The sequence below is a fragment of the Sarcophilus harrisii genome, chromosome 1 (genome assembly GCF_902635505.1).
Source record: "Sarcophilus harrisii chromosome 1, mSarHar1.11, whole genome shotgun sequence".
In the NCBI taxonomy this organism is placed as follows: domain Eukaryota; kingdom Metazoa; phylum Chordata; class Mammalia; order Dasyuromorphia; family Dasyuridae; genus Sarcophilus; species Sarcophilus harrisii.
Genome location: NC_045426.1, coordinates 332,225,733 through 332,251,710, shown reverse-complemented (window position 1 = coordinate 332,251,710; position 25,978 = coordinate 332,225,733). Strand labels below are relative to the sequence as shown.

Below are 25,978 nucleotides of genomic sequence, written 5' to 3'. Positions count from 1 at the left end.
AGGCTTACAAAATGCTTTGCAAATAAGCTCTATATTTATTTTGGGGCTAGCTTAGCCTAGTGAATAGTCTACAGGCTTAAACTCAGGAAAACTTGAGGTCAAATCCAGCCTTAGACATTTACTAGTTGTGTGACCTTGTGCAAGTCCATCTGCCTCAGTTTCCTTATTTTTAAAGTGGGAGTAATAGTGACACTTCTGTCAGGGTTGTTGTGAAGATCATTTTAATATAGTATCTGTAAAATGCCTGGCGCATAGAAGGTGTTACATAAATATTTGATGATGGTGAAATACCCTAGAGACAAAGTAGGATGGGAAACATTTTGGGACAAAAATGGAGGAAATTAACTTTCTGTTCATAGCTAAAATTGTTATGCATCAAAAGTATTTTTATACTTATATACTTTTATACTTATATGTCCATCCTGGGAGGTATCCTGAAGGAAATTAACTATGATTCTTACAAGAGGCACTTTGATGAAGGGACACTTGTTTCCAAACCAGATAACCCATTTTTGCATGTATATTTGCTATTTTTTCAGGCTCTTTTAAATGGCTATAAGTGGAAGCTGAAAGACCTATGCAAAGAATCAAACTTAACAATTAAACTTCACAACCAGAAAACAGGAGGACTTTGTGATCTGCCAAAAGAAAAACTAGATGCAGCAGAACAAGTCTTCTCTTCCAACATAGACCTTCTGAAACCTCTCCTGGTAAGCAGACATCCTCGGTACCATTTAATCCATGAAACATTGATGGAATGCCCCCTGTATGTGTTAAGTATGGGGAACGTGGAGATAATCAGGATGGGTAAAACATTATCTTCTTTCTCATGGAGCTAATCATCTAACGGTACACATACCAACCCTACGCAATTTAAAGGTTTTCTTCTGTTTAATTTATGAGAGTAAAGTTATGGGCTCTAATATATTATGAATATGAAGGCTCTTAGTTAAATAACTCTTCTGTAATGTTATAGGACTGGCATAAAGTTTGGAATGCCATTTATCTTTAACTCCTAGACTTGGCCTCCCATATTTTATCTCTTCAGCTTTTAAAGACCTACAGGAAAGGAGATTAGCCTTGGTAGCCCATCCCAATTTTAATGCCCTTATCCCCCAAATTCTCTAGCCAATTCCCTCATGCTGTACCCATTTCTTTGTTCTTTTTTAAGTGAAGAAAAGTGGTCTCCCTTTTCTAAGTAATACCATAGTGTCCCAAGTAAGTGAATATTAAGTTTAAAGGTCTGGATTCTACTTAATGAGTGAATTTTTAAAATTTTTGCTGTAAGGCTTATTTTTTATACCAGCAAGAAAGTAATTCTTATAGAGTGATTATTTAATGTGGTCTAGAGAAATATGCTTCTTCCTAGGGCCCACTTGTTTTTGTCAGGCACTTTTCTTTAGATCCAGATGAATATTATACAGGGACAAGGAAACTTAAAAAAATAATCATCAGAAGTCCTTTAACCTTTCTTAGATTATAAGACTTTTGGAGGGTAATATTAATAATGACAAAAACAATAATAGCTAACATTTACATAGTGCTTACTATTTGCTAGGTTCTGGGCTAATAAAACATTGTATAAAAATTACCTCATTTGATCCTTATAACAACGCTGGGAAGGGACAACTCTGTCTAGAACTGATCTGAGTTGGGGGACAGATTCTCCCTCTACAAGGGGTATGTTGTAATTCTGATGTCATTTTATAGAAGAAGAAACTGAGATAAACAGATGAAGTGATTTGCACAGGGTTGTAAAGTTACAGCATATGGTGAGATGTTTTCCTGAACTCTTTTTGGAGGCCTTACTTTCCTAGCAAGCCTAAACACTTAAGATTTTAGCCTGAGCAATATAGGGTTTTCCATCCTCATTGACCTTCACCAGGAGCTTTGTGCATTTGTGTCAGACTTCTAGCTTTATCGTTGCAAAGTGTCTGTTTCATTCTGTTCTACTTTGGCAAGCTTTCACTAAATGCTTTCTGCTGTTGTCTGGGCACAAGATGCCAAGCTGGCCCTACCTCTTTCCTCTCTCCCCTGAATGACTTTGGGTAAAATATATTACACCTTCATTCCCCTTTTCCTTGCTAATGAGGACCAAATTGGACAATATGGATCTATAGATATATCATGGCAGTCATAAAAGGCTATTTTAATAAAATGCAATGACAATTAGGTGGTACAGTGGATAGAGCTCTGTCACTGGAATCGGGAAGATCCAAGTTCACATGTGACCTTAGATGCTTATTAACTGTGTGACCTAAGCAAGTCATTTAACGTTTATTTGCCTGATTTTTCTGATCTGTAAAATAAGGATATTAATAGTACCTATCTCACAGGCATTGTTAAGCTCAAATGAGATATTTGTCTAAAAAATTATTATATAATAAGTTATCAATAAAATTATCATTTATTATATAATAAATAATTAATCATTATAAATTATATTCTAAATATATTGTGTATGTAATATAAAATATAAACATATACATAAAGTATATATAGCATAATAGATGGCATATAGTAGATGCCATATAAATGCTTATTTCCTTCCTCATATATGATTGTTTATTATAATCACCTCAGTTCAGAAAACTTGAAATATTCTGAAAGTAGAACTGATCCCCAATTTTGTTTGATGGACATCTAACTAGAGTTGATCTGAATTGGGGGCAGATTCTTCCTCTACAAGGGATATGTTATAGTTCTGATGTCAGAATACAAGAGACCAGGCAAGGCTCTTGTTCTAAAGTCTCTTTTGCTTTTTAAAGCTTATTATTAATGTGTGGTCAGGAATTCTCCTTTTTCTCTTTCATAATGAAGTAACATGGCATAGTACCTGATCTTGAAGTTGGTAAAGCCTGGATTCAAACACTTGGCCAATCACTTAATCTCTCTTTCTCAGTTTCCCTCTCTGTAAAATGGGATAATAATAATAATAGTACTTAAAGAATTATTTTTGAGGATCAAATGATGCAGTGTATACTTTGCAAACCTTGAAACAATATATAAATATTGTTTATTATTTATTATACAAAGATAATTTTAAGATCACAAATGGGTGAAATTACTGCAAAGCATTTTGAATTGTGACTCATATTTTTTGGGGAAAAGATAGTTTTATACAGAAAAGACATGCATATGTCCCCTTCCCAGGAATAATGCAATTTTCTTTAGTATTTGGCCCAGCCACTTGGTTAAAATTCCAACCCTGCTAATGCTAGGCAGGTGTGACGTAATGGAGCAGAGTAATTAATTGCTCCCAGAACTGCAATGTGATCAGTGCTCAAATGACAGGAGCTGCCTCTGCACAAAGGACAGAAGGAGAAAACTGGACAATTCTGCCGCTGTACATGGCTTCTCAGAAGCAAGCCTAGTCTCGGGGAAGAGGTCATTGGGAATGTTTTCACTTTGTTATGCTTATTGTATTTTCACATATTTTGGTCAAGGGTTCTTTCTTGCCTCCTCCTTTCCCCCTTTCCCCAGTGGGCAGCAGTGTTCTGCCAACCATTGGTTGCCCTCGAACTTCTGAAAATGCTAACAATCGCTTCGTTCTGAGAAATATTTGCTGGCAGCACAGACTTTTTCTCCTGGGTGACAAATATTTGGGCTGTTGAGCTGGGGAGCCAACATAGTGGTCTTGGAATACAGATGACTTAGACTAGTCTTTGATAGACATGGGCATTGTCATGCTGGTATCTTGTAGACATGTTCTTTTATTTTGGGGCCCTGATTGCCCCTTTTACCTGATGACTCATCATCCTATGTCTTTGAATATTCACTTTATTTTTAAACTTCTCAGATGGGGTGACCTCTAAGATCCTTTCCATCTCTTATGCTGACTGTGAGCCTAGCATCCTCGGAGTATGTTAATTTGTTTCTGTTAGGTGTTCTATATATTAATGTTTTTACTTGAACAACTTAATTTAGCACAATAAGCCTATTTGGTTGTGTGATCCTAGACAAGTCACTTAACCTCCAAGTACCTCAGGCTAATCTGTAGCGCTCATGTACTAAGTCAGATGATTTGATAGACTGAGTTCCATTCAATCCCAAGATACCCTGCCTAGGATTAGTATGCTCAATTACACAAATTACTTAGAGGCTCTGGGGAACTCCTGGTATGTGAACTCAGCCCATCAAATCATCTAGCTTACTATATGAGCTCTTCAGATTTGCCTGAGGTGCCAGGGTTACATAGCTAGTAAATGATATAAATGGGGTTATCTGACCCCATCATTTTCTCCAATGCACTTTACTTATGAGTCTGATTATGAGAGAAAAAATCATAATTGTAATTCATGCTAATTAGCAGCATTTAAAAAGTAATGGCCATAGGATGTAAAGGAATGAATGAATAAGATACCTACAAATTTTGCTTAATGACATTTTATTTCATGGCCCACTTGGGACAAATTCAAACACAGGCTAACTCTGCCAGAGTTCCTTGGATTTTAGCTGTATTCCATCTGGCTTTGTTTTCTTTTTCTCTATCTCATTCCTCTGCCATCTTAGTAATGTTAGTTCGTGTTCATGTTATCTTTTCAATATTTGAAACAATGTCCCTGAGATCCTTTGATAGTATGCAAAAAGCAAGTGATAAATCACTTGAATGAAGCTCCTATTTTTGTGAGGTCTGTCTATTATCAGATAGAATTGTGTGAAATTGAGTCTTCACTCAATCTTCAAGGTCAAGGTTTCGAACTGTAGGAAGCCCTTGAAAAATTGAATTTGGAACTTTTCTAGTCAGGGTGGGAAACTTACTTCCTTAAACATTGTTTAGTTTGAATATGAAACATATAAGATGAGATGGTCCAACAGATTTAATTCCCATGTTGGGAACCACCCATTTGAAACTGTGTCGCGTGATTATTCAGTCTTGACCTATAATATCACCAGCATAAAAGGGAATGTTCTGTTTCTGCTGCACAAAGAGTTCTGTTCAAATGTAGCTTATCGATGAGGGCAGCACATTCCTTCAGATGAGGACTGAGGACCTCAGGTCCTTTAGACAAAGGATCTCTTGGCAGAGTATTCTGGGGGTCAGTGAAGGCCATTAACCTCTCAGATGGGTTATACATAGACAGAAATAGAAAATGGCCAAAGAGATAACAGAAATTACACTTCTGAGAGCATTTAATAGTATCTTTACCACTCAATGTTGATTTAGATTATAAATAAAACTGAATATCAGACTTGGTACCTTTGGCTTAATGGTTTTTAAGAGCTGGAAGCTTTCCCTTGGACATGTACTTGTGAAATGGAGCTACTTAAAGGAGGAGTATGTGGTAAATATTAGAAGGAATCTCACAGCTTAACTAGACCAATTCCCACATTTCATGGCCCAAGGAAATTGAGTTCAGAGAAAGGACTTGACTTGTCCATGGTCATAAAGCAAATTCATGTTCATGTTATCTTTTCAGTATTTGAAACAATAACCCTGAGACCCTTTGATAGTGTGCAAAAAGCAAGTGATAAATCACTATTGAGAAGCAAAACAAGGATTCAAATCAGAGTCCTTTGACCAAAGATCCGGTCATCTTGCCTTTATAATATGAGGGCTTGAGTATGTGACATTCAGGTGAGAGTATGCAGTGGTAGTATTTCTCTGTGACTTAAGGGGGAAAGAGGTTTTTCCTTGGAAAATTCAAGCAGTTGAAGGAAAAGTAAATTTTCGATCAGGTGGGAATAAAGGATGATGAGGTATAAGGTTTCATGGAGGAAAGAACATGTGAATTGGGCCCTGAAGGATGATTTGGATTTCTATGGGTAGTGATGAGAGGGCATTCTTTTATTATTTTTTTATTTTTTTTTTTATTTAATAGCCTTTTATTTACAGGATATATACATGGGTAACTTTACAGCATTAACAATTGCCAAACCTCTTGTTCCAATTTTTCACCTTTTACCCCCCCCCACCCCCTCCCCTAGATGGCAGGATGACCAGTAGATGTTAAATATATTAAAATATAAATTAGATACACAATAAGTATACCTGACCAAAACGTTATTTTGCTGTAGAAAAAGAATCAGACTCTGAAATATTGTACAATTAGCTTGAGAAGGAAATCAAAAATGCAGGTGGGCATAAATATAGGGATTGGGAATTCAATGTAATGGTTTTTAGTCATCTCCCAGAGTTCTTTTTCTGGGCATAGCTGGTTCAGTTCATTACTGCTCCATTAGAAATGATTTGGTTGATCTCGTTGCTGAGGATGGCCTGATCCATCAGAACTGGTCATCATATAGTATTGTTGTTGAAGTATATAATGATCTCCTGGTCCTGCTCATTTCACGATGAGAGGGCATTCTGGGCATATAATATGTGAGCACAGAGGAGGAGAAGATAAAAAGGGAGATGTCAAACTGTCCAGTTTAGCAGGAATGTAAAGTACATGGTATGGAGCAGTGGTGGAGGAGGGTGAGATTAGATAAAAACAGAGAGAAGTATCAGACCATCTAGAATTTTGTACCAGCCCTAAAGGTTTTTGAGTGGAGGTGTGGAGGTTTTTAGGTGTTTTTCTCATCCCATTATGTTCTTTATTTATATATAACCCCTGGGTCTCCTTTTCCATTTCCTACTGCCTCATCATCCCTTAACTGATCTCTTCTTTTCCACAGTTGCCCCTTTTTCCATAACTTTTCTTCTCTAAAACTTTCACTGATTCCCCATTGTCTTCCAAATAAAGTATACATTCATGATAATGGCATTCAGTATTTCCACATTCTGGCTTTACTCTACTGGTCTAGTTTTGTCTCATAGTATTCCTCTTTACACTGTCTGCATTCTAGCCAAACTCAGCTGTTCTCTGTATTCTTACCTTGACCTTTCCCATTTTTTCTTTTGTTCAAATATTACTGTATGCAAGAAACAGTCTCCCTTTTTCCTTGAAACCTCCATTTTTTTGGTATCCCTCCTTTTTTTCCAGAGTCAACTTAGATGTCAACTCTTCCATGATAGCTTCTTTTGGCCTCTCTTTAGATTTATAATAGCCTTTTACATGGGTTTATTTTCATTTATCTCCTTTTGTATCAAAATTTTGTTTGTGCTCAATGTTAGATTATATTAATAAGCTCTTGAGAGCAAGAGTTGTACTGTCTCTCTTTTTCTATCCTAACACCGTGCTTTGTGTAGTAAAGACTTAATCTTTAGAAGAATTTTAATTTTAATCAAAACACTGTATAAGGGAGATAAATCTGACCAATTAGAAATAGAAAGATCAAGTAATAGATTATCAATAGTAACATTTTAAATATTTATATTTTGTAAATGATATCTTTTACTCATTGTTTTTAAAGTACTATAATTTCCAAAAGAGTCCAGATTCTTAGTACAGAATTATTTGGAAAAAGAGACATTTAAATGTAGAGAAGCATGCTACTTCTAGCATGGATACTTCCAGGATCCATGGTTTTGTTAAAAGACTGAAGATATAAAACAAAATTCATTTTTCAATTAAACAGTTCAAAGAATATACTTATTTCATGATTCTCACTCAGGACATTTGGTCAGATAAAACAAAATACTTCTCTTAAAGGAAAATTGTCCCTAATAGAGGAATATTTTTAATTGATTATTTTTATTAGTGCAGACATTCCCTTTATGTAATTTAGGCATTTTTAGATTATGAAAATGCCTGTCTTTAAATTGTTATCTGCTTTACAGTCATGTATGTCACTTTCTTATGATATAGACTTGTCTTTGACCAGGTTGATCTTTTAGCTCAAATTCAGGCTTTTCTTGCATAAGCAGAGTCAAATGAAGAGTTGAATCAATTATTATTAATAATTCTAAGAAGGAAAATTGTATTTGGGGGAAGTTTGATAATCTGATTCATACATTTTAAAGCAACATAGGGAAGGTCATTAATCTTTCATTAAATTAGAAATATAACTCAATGCAGCACAGCACCTTTTGAAACTGCTTACAAGAATATATTCACAGCTGTTATTTGATTGCATCTACTTCTTGTGCTCTTGAAGTTTATACAGATTTTTGTATATTGGGTCATATTTTCCCCATTGTCTTCCATTATGATTTCTAAGATAATGCATTTTATTAATTATAATTCATTAGGCAGGGACACTTAAACATTTTAGGATTAGATTTCCCTGCTCCCGTACTTCTCAACTGTGGAATCCTTGAATTGGAAGGACATTAGAAATCATCTGTTCATACTCTGAAGAACATTAATTAAATAAATTGCAATGTTTATATATTTAAAGATTCATACCAGTGAAAATGTTCACATATAAAGCTTTCTCAGATGATGTGTATTTTAATCAAAATAATATACTAGCTTTAAAAATGTGGGCCCCCCCCCAAAAAAAAAAGTAGGAGTTAGACTCTATATCTTTGTGATTTGAAGTGTGAGCCACGGAGTCACAGGATTGTAGATTTAGACCTAGAAAGAACCATAATGGTAATCTCATCTAGCCCCCCTTGTTTTATAGAGGAGAGGCCTGAAACCCAAAGAGATTTTAGCAAATGAAAAGTTATGTGATTAAAAAGTGGCAAAAATCTGAGTTTGAACCTTAGTCCCCTGATTCCCATAGCCAATGTCTATCAGAGAACTTTATGTTGCCTTACAAGGTAGACTCCTGAGTTTTGTCTCAGCAGTGCAGTTTTGTCTCAGCTGGATTGGTGTGACATAGTATTTAGGAAATGTATTCATTTAGGATGCATGCATTTTATTGGAGTGGGCAGGAAATTTCAGAGAAGAAAAAAAAAGTACTTGTGTTTCCTTATTCTAATAATATGGATGACATTTTGTCATGAACTAAAATGTTGAATAATACATGAATTCCAGTTAGCTTAACACTGAAAGTATAGTCCCCAACTAGAGGGAGGCATTTATTACTTCATACAAGATAATCTTTTGGTCATTGGTGACCTACATACATCCTCTCACAGGCTGTGGCCACGGTTTTTTGTTGGGAAAATAATAGCAGGAATTCCAAGATATGTATTGTTTGCTAGTCCAGCTTGCAGAGATGATTTAGCAAGCACTATTTGCCTTTGTCAAGTCAATATGAGTAAGAAATCACACCAAGAAAAAAAATGTGATCATGTGCCATGCAGGCTCATTGTCGGCTGAGTTCCAGGCCATAAGATAACTTCCTGGGGTTGCTGGAAACCTTCTGAAACTGCTTACTAGTATTTCTCTGTCTTTCTCTCCTAATTTCCCATTTTCTATTTAATAAGATGGCTAAAGTGAAAGAAATAATTGAGGTTATCTAGGTGTCTCAATCTGATGTTGAGTAATTTTTGGTTACCTTGGGTCTTGAATATGTCAGTCTACTCAAACTGTGGATTTCAAGTCTTGATTTTCAGATAGTAAGAGGAATTTGGAAACAAATATTCCACGGCCTGGGTTCTGATTCCTTTTTTTCCCTATAATCAGATATGATCTTAACAAATCTCTCTCTCTGGGTCTCACTTTGTTTGATGACTTTAAAGTTTCCTTCCAATTCTATTATTTACTATTACTGATGACTTTTAGGAATACTGAAAATTTTGTTTTCAAACAAATTATGATCCTAGACAACAGAAATATTTACAAGACCCTAGTTAATGAATGCTAATATTTTTCCCTATTACTTACTGGTGTTTTTATAATGACTGTTTCAGAAGCAATTAAGTGAATGTTGATGTCTATACTGTTAAATGATAAAAATATTTATTTGTATGTAAATGTGGAAATTCAAAGTTATAATCTATAGCAAAAAACTGAAAAAAAAATACCATGTGCAGTCCTTTAATAACATCCCTATGTCAAGCAAGGACCTTTGAAAGAGCCTTTTAGGGACACAGTCCTAGAGATAATGTGTTTTTAGAGAAAGGGTCATCTGAGTTTTGGAGTCTGGAGAGCTGGATTAGATTATTAGCTCTGACTTTTTTTTTTAGCTGACTGGTCAATATCCTAAAAGGGTTATTATCATTATAAATTTTAACAGGGCCATTGTGAGGAATATAGAGATGAAGAGGAATCTAAATTTGGATATATGTTAAGTATATTCTTCTATATTTTTCGCTTATCAGATAAAATTTTTCAGAGCCAGTAGTTTGAGGGACTTTATAAGGGTTATTGATTAATTTCAAAAGGATCCCAATTACATTCCTACCTCAAGTGAAGGTTCAGTTTAGTTAAAGAGAATAAAATTTATGGTGTGAACATAATTGACATATACTTTTAAGCATATAAAAATGCCACTATGATTAGTAAGATACAAATTTAAATGTTATCAAGTTCATAATAGTTTTTATCTTTATGTATTTTTTCAGGTATTTTTTTATATCATGTATTATTATTTATCTGTTATCAAGTATGTAGTAAATAGTATATACTAGGCACTATGTTAAGAGCTGGGGATACAAAGAATAAGCAAAAGATAGGAGGTCACAATCTATTGTGAGAAGACAGAATGAAAATACATACAAACAAAAAGATATAGACAAGATAAATCAGAGATACTCAACAGACTCAACTAACCTTAAAGGAGATAGGGAAAAGCTTCTTATAGAAGGTGGAATGTTGATTGAGACTTGAAGGAAGCTAAGAAAACCAGGAGGTGGAGATGAGGGGTGAGAGGAGTCATAGGGGATAGCCAGTGAAAACTCTGACTTGGGAGATGAAGTGATGTGTGCAAGGATTGCACATCAAGGTGGCTGTTGCATTGAGTTATCTACAGGCTCAGCAGTAGCTATCCTGGTCCTTAAACGACGTAGGTAGGCTTTTTACCAGAAAGCTACTATTCATTCATGAAATTTGGGCCATGGCTATACAAAATGCACAATGCATAAAAAAGCATTTGAAGGTACAGAGTGCACATGAACACATTTTAGTAAGTACAGAAGGATACGTTTAGGGGATATGTAAGTCACTTAGAGGGAGAAAGTAGAAAAAGGGATTATAAATTTATTTTTCCATTCAAACTTTTTAAAGGAAATAAATTTGAGAGGAAGTTAAGTATTACAAAAAGATTGAAAAATATAAAGATCTGAATTCAACTCCAGATAACTGTAACTTATTGGCAGTGGACTTTGTGAAAGCTACTTAACCTTCTGGGGCTCATTTTCCTTATGTATAAAATGAAGATATTACTATTTGTACTTTCCACCTCACAGGATGGTTGCAAAAAGAAAATACTTCGCTAGCTCTAAACCACTACATAAATGTGAGCTATTGTTATTATATCATAGTTCAAGAAAAGTAGACATCTGGAAATATTTAAGATAATAGATGAGTTCAGCCTGAGGATGCCATTTTAGGAGATTATTGGATTGAATTACTTTGTCAATGAGAAATGTAGTTGAAGTTGTTAGGCCCCGAAAACATTATGTTTCTTAAAAGAGGCCATTTACCTTCACTGTTTTTCTTTAGCATTTATTTTCTAACTCGTTCAGTAGTAAGCTATTTTATTTTTAAAGAAGGGGAATTCAAAATCCATTGTTTATGAAAGTAAACACATTAATTCATATCAATTGCTTAGCTGCATTAAAGATTTATTTTTAAAATAATTCTTCAGAATTCTAGAACTAGTCTTTTTGACATAGGATGCATGCTAGATTGCTTCTAGATTTTTTTTTTTTTAAAACACAGGATGCATATCAAAGTAACTTAATTTTTGCTGGATTTCTTTCAGTGGTGTCAATGAATAAATCAAGATCAAAGAAATACACATTTTTATTCCAAATTTTTCATCTTTTTTGAGGTCTTCTAGTTCTGTCTTTTCTGTTTTCCTGATGAAGGTCATATTTGTGGGTAAAATAGCAGAGGTAACATTTGAATTGAAATTTTGAGTACAAATCTAGTCTTCTTTCAACTAGACCAGGAACATTTCTGTTGGAGGTGAAGGGGTGGGGTGTTCAGTTTTAATTCTAGTCCAGTTTTCAAGTTCATGAAGATAGGTGACTCTGGAGTGACCTGTTTTCCTCCACTTCTGATTGACTTTTTCCCCAAGGGGAAGCATAGTTGCAGTTATCACAACTTGTAACCAGAAGTTCCTATCTGGTTCTTTTCTTTTCTTTTTAAATTTTAAATTCTAGACTCAGATTTTCTCCTAACTTTCCCATGCATGCCAAGTCCTCCATGGTCAGGGGCCAGATATGTATATTTTACATGTGTACCATTCCAAATTATTTTTTAAAAATCATTAATACAAGTATTGGGAAACCTTAGTTGAAAAAAAACTTCAGAATAATTGTGGTGGGGGTTTTTGGGCTAGGTTAGGTTTGAGGTACAGTACGGGTGTTTTCATTTAAAAAGGGTGAATGGTTTGAATTAACTTGTTTGTTTCTTTTAGTGACTTCAGATTTACATTTGAACTCAAAACTATTTTTTTTTTTTTTTAATTTCAGAAAGGAATAGACTCCCATTCTGTCCTGCCAAACCAGGAGCTGGTTGAAACAATGAAAACTATGTTAGATAGTCTTGGAAAGCTAGCCAAAGAGGTAAGTTGCTTCGGCTGTAGCCCTAGTAAGCAGAATTACTCATTACCCTTTTGAAATCTAAGTTTGGTTTGGCCAGCCAGCGTTCACTGCATTCAGGCAAAAGAATTTGTAAGCACTAGGTGGCCCTATCATTAATGTTGTTGTTGTTATTATTTTTTTATTCAAATGTCTGTTTTTCAGGGAGAATTTTTTTTCTGGTATGCTGAATTTGACTGTCTCCTTAGCCTATGTTCAGTCCATATTTATTCATTAATGGAAGAAAATCAGTTTAAACAAAATATCAATTTCCTGGCCTGGAGGAATAATAATGTGGATCTCAAATCCAGTCATCTGGGTTTCTGGCTGTTGATGTCAGTTTGTTAATTCGATGTCTTTATGGGGCATCTTCTTGTTAGAGCCAAGGTGTTTATTTTATAACATGGCAGAGCTTCTGCCAAATTCTGAGTGGGAACTACATCTGTCTATCTATTCCCTGCCTCTAAATGGCATTCCTCCTTATGGGTAAAATTCAGATGGAGGGTGGGTGTGGGGAGATCCCAGTGGGTAATTGCTCAAATAGAGAAGACTGTGGTTGTAGTTAAATACATCCCTAAGTAATTTCTTATTAGGTGGAGTCTCTTTCTGTTGGTGTGGATCACAGCCCCTCCATAACTTGTTATTCTGTGTGCCAAATTCATGGAATATTGGAGTAGAGGATTCTTAATAACCTTTTTTTTTTGGGGGGGGGGAAGGGGAAAGGATATGTTTCACAGAGATCTTTGGCAATAGAGTTAAATTTAGGAACTCCTTAAAAAAAGTTTTTATTTTAAGTGTATATTTTATCTTACACATATTTATATATGTATTTATATATATTTATATATACATATTTAATCATATACATATCTTATAAGAAAATACATAGGAATAAAAAAATTATATTTCATTATAGTGATTAAAATAGTTAAACAAAAAAGCCTCCAAAGTTACAGACCTTAGGTTAAAAACCCCCCAATACAGAAAATCTCCCCAGCTGGTGTTGATGCCTTTTTCTGATTCTTATATTATTTAATAGAAGGCAGTGTATTTATTTATCTGTTTTTCCTCATCCACACAAATTGATAGTCACACATCCTTTTGATTTACAGGTTATATATTATACAAAACAAACTACAAATACAAAACAAAATAAAGAGACATCCTGTATTATGTTAAAATTATATACACTGGAGCAGCTAGGTGGCACAGTAAATAGAACAACAGTCTTGGAGTCAGGAAAATCTGAGTTCAAATTTTATCTTACCTTAACTATAGCCAGAAAAAAAAAGTCACACAAGCCTATGACAATAACAATTTTCATTTGTTCTCTAACTTCACCTTTTACTTCTATATAGTGAGGGTAAGTAAAGATTTTCTCCTCATTGAACTTAATTTTTTTTCCTATTGCTTTCAAAGAAGTAATATGGTTTAATGAATAGAGATCTAACCCTGGGTTTAGAAAGACTCGGATAATAATCCTACCTAAGACACTTGAATAGCTAGGTGGTTTGGGACTATCTTAAACTCAGTTTTATCATCTGTAAAATGGGGATAGTAAAAGCCCCTACGCCACAGGGTTGTTATGAAGTTCAAATGAAATAATGTATGTAAAACACTTAGTAAATATTAATAAATGTGTTCAGCTTTACTTTTTTTAAAAAATTTGCATAGACTGGGGCAGCTAGTTAGTGTATTAGATACAGCACAAGCCCTGAAGTCTGAAGGACCTGAGTTCAAATATGGCCTTAGTTACATAACACTTCCTGGCTGTGTGACCTGAGCAAGTCACTTAACTCCAATTGCCTCAGCGGCATCCCCCACCAAAAAAAAAAAAAAAAAAATTTGCATATTTTAAAATATGCTTTATTAGCCAAACCTAATAAACCTATCTCTGCTATTAAATGTTTTAAAAATGATTACCTTCAAATCAGGAATTGTTGTACAGTAATCTAATTGAAATCAGCAAATATGTTTAAAGTACCTATTATGTATGTGAAGCCATGTATAGTAAAACAAAAAATCTCTTCCCTTAGAAACTTAGTCTGTGGAGGGAAGGATGCACATATAACATGACATCATTCATTAATTGTAAATCGTTAAGGGACTTTAAAGATTATTTAAGCCCCTCATTGAGAAAATGAGGCCTGTAGAGTTTAAATATTTGCCCAGGCCAGAATTTAGATCGAGGTACTGTGACTGCAAATCCAGCGTTGTTCCCAAGGTACTTATTGCCAGTCCTAATCTTTTCTGAAGAAAGTTTTGGTTTGAAAGAGGAACAAAAAAAATCTCACCTACCATAATTCTGTCAGGCAAGTTCAAAATATGAACTCTAGTAACCTCATAACAGATGAAGAAATTGCACTCAACTAGGATTACCAGATTTTCTACTTCCAGAAGGTAGATGGAGATACACATTGAGTCTTACAACTAGATAAATTATTGATTTTATTTAATCTGAGGTCATGTATCATGGTTATTTGTTGTGAAGTGGGCACCTAATCTTTTTCTTTCTTTCTCTCTCTCTCTCTCTCTCTCTCTCTCTCTCTCTCTCTCTCTCCCCTTTCTCTCTCTCTCTCTCTCTCTCTCCTTTCTCTCTCTCTCTCTCTCTCTCTCCTTTCTCTCTCTCTCTCTCTTTCTTTTTTCTCTCTCTCTTTCCTTTTTCTCTCTCCTTTTTCTCTCTCTCTCTTTCCTTTTTCTCTTTTTTTTCTCTTTTCCTCCTCTTTCCTCCCTCCTCTTGGTCTCTCTACCTCCCACCTCCACACCCCTGACTTTAACTGAGGCAAAAACTATAACTGTTACAGAATAGACTATCATAAATTTGCTTAAGGTCTGCGTACAGCTGTTTCCTGTTACATCACCCAGGCCTGCCTTTTGTCTGGGGTTAAAAAAAAAAAATTGAAAGCATGTGATGTTCGCCTTGCTGATGTGGCGGAAACTCCTAAACTGAGCCACACGCATATTTTCTTGGCAGCTGCTTCCTTGTACCTTGCAAGCTGCTGCCCCATTCCAGTGCAAACAAGGGTTTTGGGCTCTTCATGACAGGGTAATCACAGCACCCCCTAGGCCTCTTGACCAATTATATATTATCTGATTTGCTCTTTTCCTTTGAACAAATGGGAAAGAAAAGAATCAACTGGCTTATTTATCTTACCAGTCACTGGAAAGAAGTCTGTTTTGTTTTTGTAGGGTTTTTCATTTGTTTTGTACAGTATTACAAAGCTCCTTAAGGTTCTTCTTAAATTGCTTAAAACATCTTTTCCAATATTGGAGTGTGTGTTACTTGTGCTATTTAAAAATTCCTTCATCTTTGGTACAGAGAAACCTGACAGTGCCATTGGAATAGAGTTCAAGGTTTGGAATAATGGAAGAACTGAATTTCAATATGGCCTCAGACACTTATTAGTGACCCTGGGCAGGTCATTGACCTATTTGCCTTACTTCCCTGAGGCACTGTGATAACAACACTGTCCTATAAATGTATTTGTGAGGAATACATTTGTATAATGAAATAATATTTGTAAAAGCCCCCAGCACAGTGCCTGGCCTTTATATAGTAAGGACCCTATATCAATGCTTAATTTTTTCCTTATTCTTCCCTTTGACAAATTTGTAATGGCATTCATTGGTGTGGATTTTCTCTCCACCAATAAAATATAAAAGATCTTTCTTGCCTTCTTATAATTGTCATAATTTTTTTTTTTTACTGAGGACTTGACCCAGTATGCTGGGGCCTTTCCTCTTATTCTTTGTATATTATTTCTCCTTCTTGGTACATGGCAAGCCCCTTGCCTCTCCTAGTGATACATGTCGTGTATCATTTAAAATATCAAACATTTCAGTGGATTGGTTTCTCTAATGCTGAGTCCTATCTACCATGTCCCCTAGGTATGGATTTCTGGTAAAGCTGGAACGTTGGTATTAAGCCAAGATTTCTTTCATCTTTCCCTGAATAAGCTAGTTCTTAAGAATTATCTCTTCTAAAACTTTGCAGGACCCCCTCAATTTGCATTGCTAGGCTTTCTGATGTGTTTCAGATACTGTCTTCTTAATTTATCCCTAAACATAATAGGAGAAAAAAATAACATTTAAAAAATGACAATAAAACAACCGAACTCATACCCAAACTTGCTGTCTTTTCCTATGAGACTGTTGACTAGTTATCAATTGGGCATGGGTTTTTGAGTAGTTATTTCAGTAGTGGTGGTGGGATCATCCTTGCTTCTTTTATCAGTATGTCTGAGAGCCAAATAGAAGTAAGAGTATAGTCAGAGAATAAAATAAACCCAATTTGCTCACAAAGAAGATTAAAGTAATTATTTTCTATATTTCTCTATTTTCTATATTCCCATGAGGGTGACATGAGATATCTGAGCTAATTGCTTATATTGTTTCTTGAAATAAAGGTATCTGGTCACTAATCTTGTATTACTACATTTGCTTGAATGAATGAACTGGGATTGACTTTCTGTAATCACAGAAATGGTGCCTCGTGAGAAATACCTAATCATGGTAGAGAGAAAAATCTGGAGGTTTCCAAACTGAAATTATGGAGGGCTCTAGTTATGGTTTTGCCTGTATCTCAACTGCATTCCACATTCATTGGTATAACTACTATTCAAGGGAGTAGAAGGGGAAACTCATTCTTGAATTCCTTTTCTATTCCTTTTTAATCTTAGACAGTACAATCCTGTGTATGTATCTTGCTTGTACATAATTGTTTGCATGTTGTCTAATTACTAGAATGTGAACTCCTTGAGAGCCAAAAGTTTATTTTTTGTCTTTGTGCTTAGTGCTTTGTACAGTACCTAGAACATAGTAGGAAATTAATAAATGTTAGTTGATTTAACTTATTTACATTCCATTTAGCATGAAAAAATGTACATTTTTTTCTAGAAATCTAATGTTTTTATTGTAATATTTTCAGTTGCTATAATAAAAATACAAAACCATAGGAATGCAGTTTGGAAAGGGTTTTTTAAAAGACAGTTTTTAAAGTATCCCATGATATTGATGCTCATTATAATATTCTTAATACATTTTTAGTGCATGCTTTGCATTGTTGTAAAGGTCTGGTATATTCTGCTCCTTTGTATTACATTTGGGTGGGTGGGGGAGAGGATGGTGGTTGGGGACTTCTATTGAGGAAGCAGTGCTTCTGATGAGACATCATGTTCCTTGAATGAAACAACTACATGCAATAAAGTTATGTCATGACATAGTTCTATGTACCAGGGGAGGTTTCTGCTTTTCTTGATTTGTGTCCAAATGCTTTTCCCATCTCTCATTTTACAATGAGATTCTCTTAGTCTATAAATAAATATTATTACAACACCACCATCCAATCTAATTTTCATCATGCCAGATCTCATACATAACTTTGCCAGGGAATTTGGGTGGTGGTAGTGTGGGCCAAAAGAGAACTAGTCCTAGTAGACCCAAAATTGAATGGACATCAAGGTTCTGGATATCAGGGGGCCTGGAAGTCAGTAAGGGGAGGATAGTTCAGATAGGGAAGCTGAACATGAGGTCTAGAGGCAGGTGAGAATTCTATGTCGACAAATTGGCATTGAGTTTGGGAAAAGTCATGGAGGATATTCCCAAATAAAGAAAAAGAGCCAAACATCTGGAAAATCAGTCAAAAAAAAGTCATAAGCCCACATAAGCAACTTGGAGACCACTAGGGCAAAAATCTAGGTGCATAAAGACTAGGCAACAGATTTTTCCAATTTCAGACATGGAGAGACTGGAGCTACATGTTCAGGAATTGAGACATGGAGAATAGGGGGACTGGTATTGGAATTTTAGTAGTAGATACGGAATTGGGGATCAATCAATAAACATTTATTAAGCACCCGCTTTGTACCAGATGCTGTCCTAAGCACTGGGCCAGGAATGTAAATGACCATAATTTAACACTGAGCTAGCATTTTCTGAGGTATGAACTCCTAAAATACTACCTAACTTGAACCATCACTGATATCATAGAGTTTAGGTTGAATTGAACCCAAACTTTGAGTGGGACTGTGAACTGCAGAAACCCCATTTGATTGGAAGACAAAGATCATTTCAGAACCTTCTGTAGCACTCAGTCATATTCTTGTCTTAGCATGATTCTTCCCACTCTGCCAAATTTCTTCAGTTTCCTTTGTTTCAATGGCTCCCTGTTCTCTCTAGGACTATATACAATTGCTCTCTAGGGCATTCAAAACCCTTTCTACCTTTCCAAGCTTATTGTTTTCACATACTATGTAGTCCAGGCTGTTTATACTGGACATTGTGCTCTTGTTCACATTTGACATTCCATATCCCAAATCTGAATTTGGCACGTACTTCTCGCCCCAGCTTCCTTCACAGCTCGGCTCAAGTGACTTTTCTCATTTCTGGGATGTGTGAATGTCTTTCTCCCCAAAGCACCTTGTATTTACTTCATATATGGTCTGTTTCTGTTTGTGTGTGTACATGTTACTTTCCTCAGTAGTATGTGAGTTCCTTTATAGCAGATAATATTTTCTTTTTGTCTTTGTATTGCTGGCTTCTAGCCCATTATGTGGCATGTGGTAAACATTTAATAAATGCTTATTGATGGATATTAGAAAAACATGTTTTTGATATTCAAAAAATACTCCCTAAACTGTATAACCATTCCTCTCATGTTCAATTTGTTTCGTTTTCCGGGGAATTAAACATGATGTGATAGAGATTGTTCCAATAGAGAGGATTAGAAAATGTAGATTCTAGTCCCATCTCGTCTCTGACTAGGAAGTCTAGACGGTTGATTCTATTCCTCACGGCCTCTAGTGTACTCATCCGTCTCGGGGACAGCATGTTAAACTATGTCTACAGATAAAGTTTGGTCTCAGTGGGGAAAATATCTAAAAAATGTTGCTGTCTAATTAAATCTTTGTGGCTAAATTTGGATATATTCTTTAGAGCATTGTTATCTAGTGGTATGCTTTTATTATATCAGAGGAGTGGAAGTAATTGGTATTTGGAGTTCACTCTTCAAAGACTCCCTGAGAGCTAATGTCCTCCTTCATTGTGTCATGGAGATCACCTTAGTTGCTCAAAGGCTATGAGGTGAAAAGAGAACAAGCTGGAAAGGATCCCAGTTTAAACCTGAGGATGAAATATCTACCTCATTTCTAAGAAATCAGTTTAAAGATGTTCATCACCATGTTCAACCAATAAGTTAGCACTTCAAAGTGCAAAATTAGAAGTGAAATAGTCCCTGCTGTCAAAGAGGTTGCATTCTAATAAGAGAGACAAAATGTACAAATATGGGAATAAACAAAATATCTTAAGCAGTCTAACATCCTCTCCTTTGGGGTGTTCTTTTAGCTTTCATTCAGATTTGTGCATTGAGTCCTCCAGAAGGAGAGTGCTTCTTCTGGTTCTAGGGATAAATAAACTTGTGGAGCTACATTTCTAAAACTGTACCTTGAAACCCCCCAAATTGTGTATCCCAGGAACAATCAGGCTATCGACATGAATAGCTCTTAATAAAAGTATTTACTAGATCCGTGGTTCCTTTGGTACAAGGAATTCTCAGTTGAGTGCATTCCTCCAGTGGAGGTCAGCATCTCTGCAATTTATATTCCAGAGTTGCCCAGAACATCTAGAGATGAAATGACCTGCCCAGGGTGACAGCCAGGATGTGTTAAAGAGAAGACGAGATCAAGTCTTACTTTTGATGCCGGCTCTCATTTAGAAGAAACAAATTCAGAGCCTAGAAGTCTTTTCTTTCCTAATGAAGTTCTCAAGCAGTCCAGGTTACATTAAGTAGTCTCTTATCTTCTTTCTAAGGTTATGTTTCTTGAAGCTTTCTTCTACCTTAGGTGACTTTCTCTGTGTATTGGTGTCTGACTACAGTATATTTCTGCAATCTATTCAGTTGGTTGAATTATCTCCCTTTTGAAGATTACATAGATGATGGGTTGGAGGGAAAGGAAAAGAGTCTCCCTTCCCTACCTGTGAAGGGTCACATTCACATGTAGCACCAGTTGTGTACTGTCTTTAGCTCCCTCAGGTTGGAGCCAGGTTGTGAAGAACTTTAAATATGAAACAAAGAAATTCATAATAGTGTATCAGGGTAACCGAGTTCTTTGCACTTTGAGTAATAAGATGATCGTTTCAGTAATTGGGAAGGGGGGAGAAGTGAGGCAAGGAGACAAATAAGGAGGTCATTACAATAGTCTAGGTCAGTGGTGATAAGGGATTGATTAAGGATAATGGCTATGAGAATGGAGAAAAATGGGGCAGGGTAGAGTACGCAGTCTTCATTGTATTGAGCATATTTTTTCAGCCAAAGCAACTCTCAAAGACCATCTACTAAATATAATAGAAGGAATATATGAAAGAAGTGTCCATCCTAATGAAATCCCCGATTTCTGAAATATTGGAAGATTTCCATTAGAAGTCCTTTTATGAGATAGATCATAATCCACTATTTTGGTATTTCAAGAGATCTGTTAATTCACAGGTGTAAGAAATCTTTGTTGACACTGTTTGTAAGTCCTCTGCTCCTTAAGAGAGAGTTTCATAAGTTACTATGTTAAACAAAATATATATATATATATATATATATATATATATATATATATATATATATATATATATATATATATATATATATATCACCCAAAGACCAACTTGGTTGATGAGCCTTTCTGAGGTAAAATAAATTAAATCTTAAACCACAAATAATCTACAGGGCTTGTATTTTGTAGTTTTGTGGTAAATATGATAGATATAAAGGCTTGTTCTGGACTGCCATAGCCTTCAGGAACTTGGGACCATCTTTTTTCCTGATGGTGAGGTATTACAATTGAACCTCAGTGGAGGAGAATAGGTTTTTAGAATGACCAAAACAGCTGTGCAATTGCAATTTGGCTAAGGAAAGCCCCATATGGAACAGAAACCTGGTGATTTCAAATCCTAATGATATCCTTATAATAGAGCTTTGTAGCTAAAAGCAACTCTCCTTTCTCTGTGTTCTAATTTTCTTTCTTAGTGGGAGGAAATTGGCAGCATCGATATAAAGAAATTGTGATAAATGTAGTAATTTATTAATGCTGGTGAAAATATTTGGAGATATAAAGTGCTATATAAATATTTAATAATAATAATAATGGCACTTGGGCCAGTAATTCTATGGGGAGTCCAAGTTGCATTTGTTTTGAAAGAGAATGGCTAGAGTTAGGAACTAAATAGCCAAGTTAGGATATATTTAAGAATAGCATCAGCATAAATTAATATTCATTGAGTAGCTACTATTTGCCTAGCACTTAGAATGATAGATATTTCAGAACAGATTGGATGCAAAATGAAGTTTATTCTCAAGGAAAGCATGAATTTTTGAGTTTTCATAGTCTACTAGAACTATGAAAGATGTATGATATTATCCTATAATGATTTGGAAATTATATTAATTGTTCAGTATAATTTTTAACTTGGCTTTCTCCTCTCTTTCCTTGCTAAATTTCTACCTTTCCTTTAAATACCCAACCCAAATGTTCACTATAAAATCTGCAGTGATTCCATTTATTGGTATCAAATTTCCTTGTTAGATGTCATATCATTCTATTACAATGTTTTATTGCATCCTAATCCACTCATCATTTCCCTGCCAGTTTCTTATCCCTTAATTGGAGGGTAGAGATCATGTTTTGTGTCAGTTTTGTAGGTCTCAAAAATTTTGCATACAGAGACTGATAAAAATGTTTATTCTTATTATATAGTTGGTTATAGATCTAAGGAGAAAAGGGACCATTCAATTGTGGAAACCTTATGCCATATAATATATGTAGCATGAGGAGTAGCATAGCATAGTGAATAGAGAACTAACCTCAGACTCAAAAAGCTCTAGATACCAGACTTCTGGGCAAGTCACATCGCTCTTAGGCAACTTTTTAAGATTAAGAATTGTAGAACTGTTACTGATCTGCATTGTTACAGGAAGTTTTCCGTAACTGGGTCACAGGTCTACTTACTCTAGATTCACTTCACTGGAGGTTCTATATTGATGTTTCATTGTTGCTTGGAGGTGATCTTATGTTTTCTAAGGCTGGGCTGATAATACTGGCCAGTCTCTCCAGTCAATCTATAGAGGCTTTGTGGAGCTCATTACTACAATTAGCCTTATGGTAATGAATTGTTCTGGCCATAGAGAACGTTCAAAGACCTTCTGCTGTTCATAGAAAAGCTGTGATTTGTATTATTTGAAGAGATACCCATACTAAGAAATCACAAGTCATTTAAATATCTAAGTGCTCTTAGCCATTTATTATGAACTTAAAAAGTTATCTACAGCCAGCCAGTATGTTTCTGGAGCATAGATTTTTTTTCTTTTTTCTTTAAAGAAAATTTTAATAATAACTTTTTAATTTCAAAATATATGCAAAGATAGTTTTTTCAGCATTCATCCTTGCAAGACCTTGTATTCCAGATTTTTCTCCCTGTTTCCCCTACGTCCTGCCCTAGTAAGTAATCCAGTATAGCTTAAAACATGTGCAATTCTTCTAATCATATTTCCACATTTATTTTGCTACATAAGAAAAATCAGATAAAAAAGAAATGTTACAAAAGAGAAGTAAAAGCAAACAAAAAAGATGAAAATACTGTGTTGTGATCCACAGTCAGTCCCCATAGTCTTCTCTCTAGATGCAGATGGCCTTCTCCATCAAAAGTCTATTGGAATTGGCCTGAATCACCTCATTGTTGAAGAGCTAAGTCGTCCATCACATTTGGTCATCCTTATTGCTGTGTATAATGTTCTTTTGGTTCTACTCATTTCATTTAGCATCAGGTTATGTCTCTCCAGGCCTTTCTGAAATCATCCTGCTGATTGTTTCCTATAGAACAATAATATTCCATTATATTCATATACCGTAACATATTTAGCCATTCCCAACTGATGGACATCCACTCAGTTTCCAGTGGAACATAGTTTTTGAAGTGAGAATTTTCCTTTCTTTTCTGACCTTTTTTTCCCCTTTTCCCCTTTGTTGTCTTCCCTATCTCATCTCCTCCCCATGTCCATTTCAGTTATCCAGCATGAAGAGCTGGAGTGACATGAGACAAGAGGTGTTATTCCTGACCAACATGAACGGTAGCAGTTCCTCCACCCAGATCTACCAGGCAGTGTCTCGAATCATGTGTGGCCATCCTGAAGGTGGAGGACTGAAGATCAAATCCCTTAATTGGTATGAGGACAACAACTACAAAGCCCTATTTGGAGGAAATAGTACCGAAGAGGAGGTGACAAATTTCTATGACAATTCTACAAGTAAGTCCCTGGGATGTAAGCCAAATTATATCTTCCCTTCTTACCTTGAGTCAATCTCATCCCATAGTAATTATGAAGAGGCTCAGCCCTTTGTTTTCTGAGGGGCAAGAGTCAGGATGGAAGGTGATTGTTATTTCCACTGGCAATGTTATTCTATCAAAACCAAGATCTGAAATCTTGATAGAGATTTCAATGTTTGTTCTTTGATATGACCAAATGATTCCCTGTTCGTTTTTGATTCTTCACTGACAAGAAAGGGTAAAATACTCTTGCAACTTCATATCCATGAGCCTTTCTTGGTGGTTTGCTATGGGTGCACACCTTTGTTTGGTGAAGCAGTATGGAGCCAATGTTACCATTTTAGACAGTGGGATACTTTTTTCATTGACAACATGTTGCAACTGTTCCTTTTTCTATTTCCTAACCACAAATGTGTATTTCAGTCATGGCCAGATAGCTTTTTGTGGTTTGATGTAATGTTAAAATTTTTTTTCTAAAGTGAAACACCAATAGGTTGGACATCTGCAGGTTGCTTCACAGTGCTGAAGTTTTGTTTTATGGGAGGTTTTATGAAATAGCACCCATATCTCTTCCTTCATCCTCAAGACCACTCTAGCTATATATAACAATATAAAGCTTGATAATGGTATCATACATATATCATTTGATGTAGGAAGAAAGTTCACTATTTAAAAGGGTCTTTTTTTGGGGGGGAGAGGTAAATTGAAGAATTTCTTTTATAGGGAATAAATAAGCCCCTCATTAACCCCTCGTAATTTAGATTCTTGTTTAATGAATATTGTTTGAAATCTTTGTGATGTGAAAAAAAAATTAAGAAGATCAGGTTCCTGGCTCTCTTTAGAAACAGGTTTTGGGTTAACTTAAGCATTCCAGTTCAAACTTAGCCTCACAGGTACATCTCCTTTTTAATTGCAACAGTGCACTAAACTTCAAAAGGATAGTGTATATATAGAATTGGTTTGAGCTTATAAACAGTTTTTAAAAGTTTTAAACCTTCATATTTTTCCATATTTTAAGTGTACATACTTGTGTAAGGTACATGTGGATCTTTGTCAGTTATAATGAGGAAGTAGATTTTTTTTTTCTCCTCATTTTTGTTGACTGGATTCCCATCTTCTCTTATAGCTCCTTATTGCAATGAATTGATGAAGAATCTGGAATCTAGTCCTCTTTCCCGAATTATCTGGAAGGCTCTAAAGCCTCTCCTTGTTGGAAAGATCCTATATACCCCTGATACTCCAGCCACAAGAACAGTCATGTCTGAGGTAAGTAGTAGAGGCTTATAACTTGTTTTTGTACTTAAGAATTCCCCAAATCCTAGGATGATGAGGAACATAATTGTCATAAATCAGAAAACAAAGTATATATTCTACTATAAAGCAGACTGCATTTGAAGCCAGAAAATTGGGTTCAAATGGGCATTTGCTATTTGCTCTTTAAAGGAAAAGAAATCACTTATCCTTTGGGGGGACCTCAGTTTCCTTATCTGTACATTGGTGGAATTGAGCTGCATCATTTCTAGGGTTCCTTCCAGTTTTAAATCCTCTGTTATATCAAGTGGAAATGTACTGAGAAAGGGATGGAGTGTGACATACTTGATTTCAAAAGTGCTTCTGAGCTTTTCATAGAATAATGATATTTGTGTCATTTCAGAAAGTTAGGTGATACTTAGAATCATATTCTTATATATTTATTCACTTTAATTTATGCATCCTTTTTAAAAATCTGCCAAGTGCTTCTCTGCCTTACTTAAAAAGAATGACTTGTGATGTCTTTTTCCCCCTAAAAGTCAGTGTATTTCTTCTTCTAACATAGTTTATATCAAGCTAGAGAGAGATTGATTGTCCATTAGCAGTAGAATCTCAAATCAATCAATCTTGGTGTTATTCAGTTCATAGATGGTTTGAATTCTGTCCCATAGCTAGTTTGAACAAACTATATCTTGGTAGGAGTTTACAGTATATTGGAAAGATTACTGAACTTGGATTGAGGAGTTTCAGACCTAACTCTAGCACATGCTAGCTTTGTGTCTGTTGGCAAATTATTTGCTCTCTCTGGCTCTCGGTTTTCTTACCTGTAAAATAGATGAGTTGGGGAGAAACAACATAAAGTAATGAATTAAAAGCTGGGCCTTAGAGCCAGGGCAGGTAGCTAGAAGGTGCCATAGTACACAAAGCTGTGGGCCTAGCTTCCTGAATTCAAAT

At 35.4% G+C, this 25,978-nt stretch overlaps 1 protein-coding gene across 2 annotated transcripts in view; it reads left to right on the top strand.

The window, feature by feature from the left end:
* ABCA1 (ATP binding cassette subfamily A member 1) overlaps positions 1–25,978 on the top strand; it is a 147,501-nt gene that overhangs the window by 67,115 nt on the left and 54,408 nt on the right. For both annotated transcript variants that reach the window (XM_031945565.1, XM_012543118.3), the window contains exons 7-10: positions 540–710; positions 12,359–12,451; positions 23,513–23,753; positions 24,900–25,039. In XM_031945565.1, the coding sequence (XP_031801425.1) occupies positions 540–710; positions 12,359–12,451; positions 23,513–23,753; positions 24,900–25,039 (645 nt within the window). The remainder of the gene's footprint in view (positions 1–539; positions 711–12,358; positions 12,452–23,512; positions 23,754–24,899; positions 25,040–25,978) is intronic.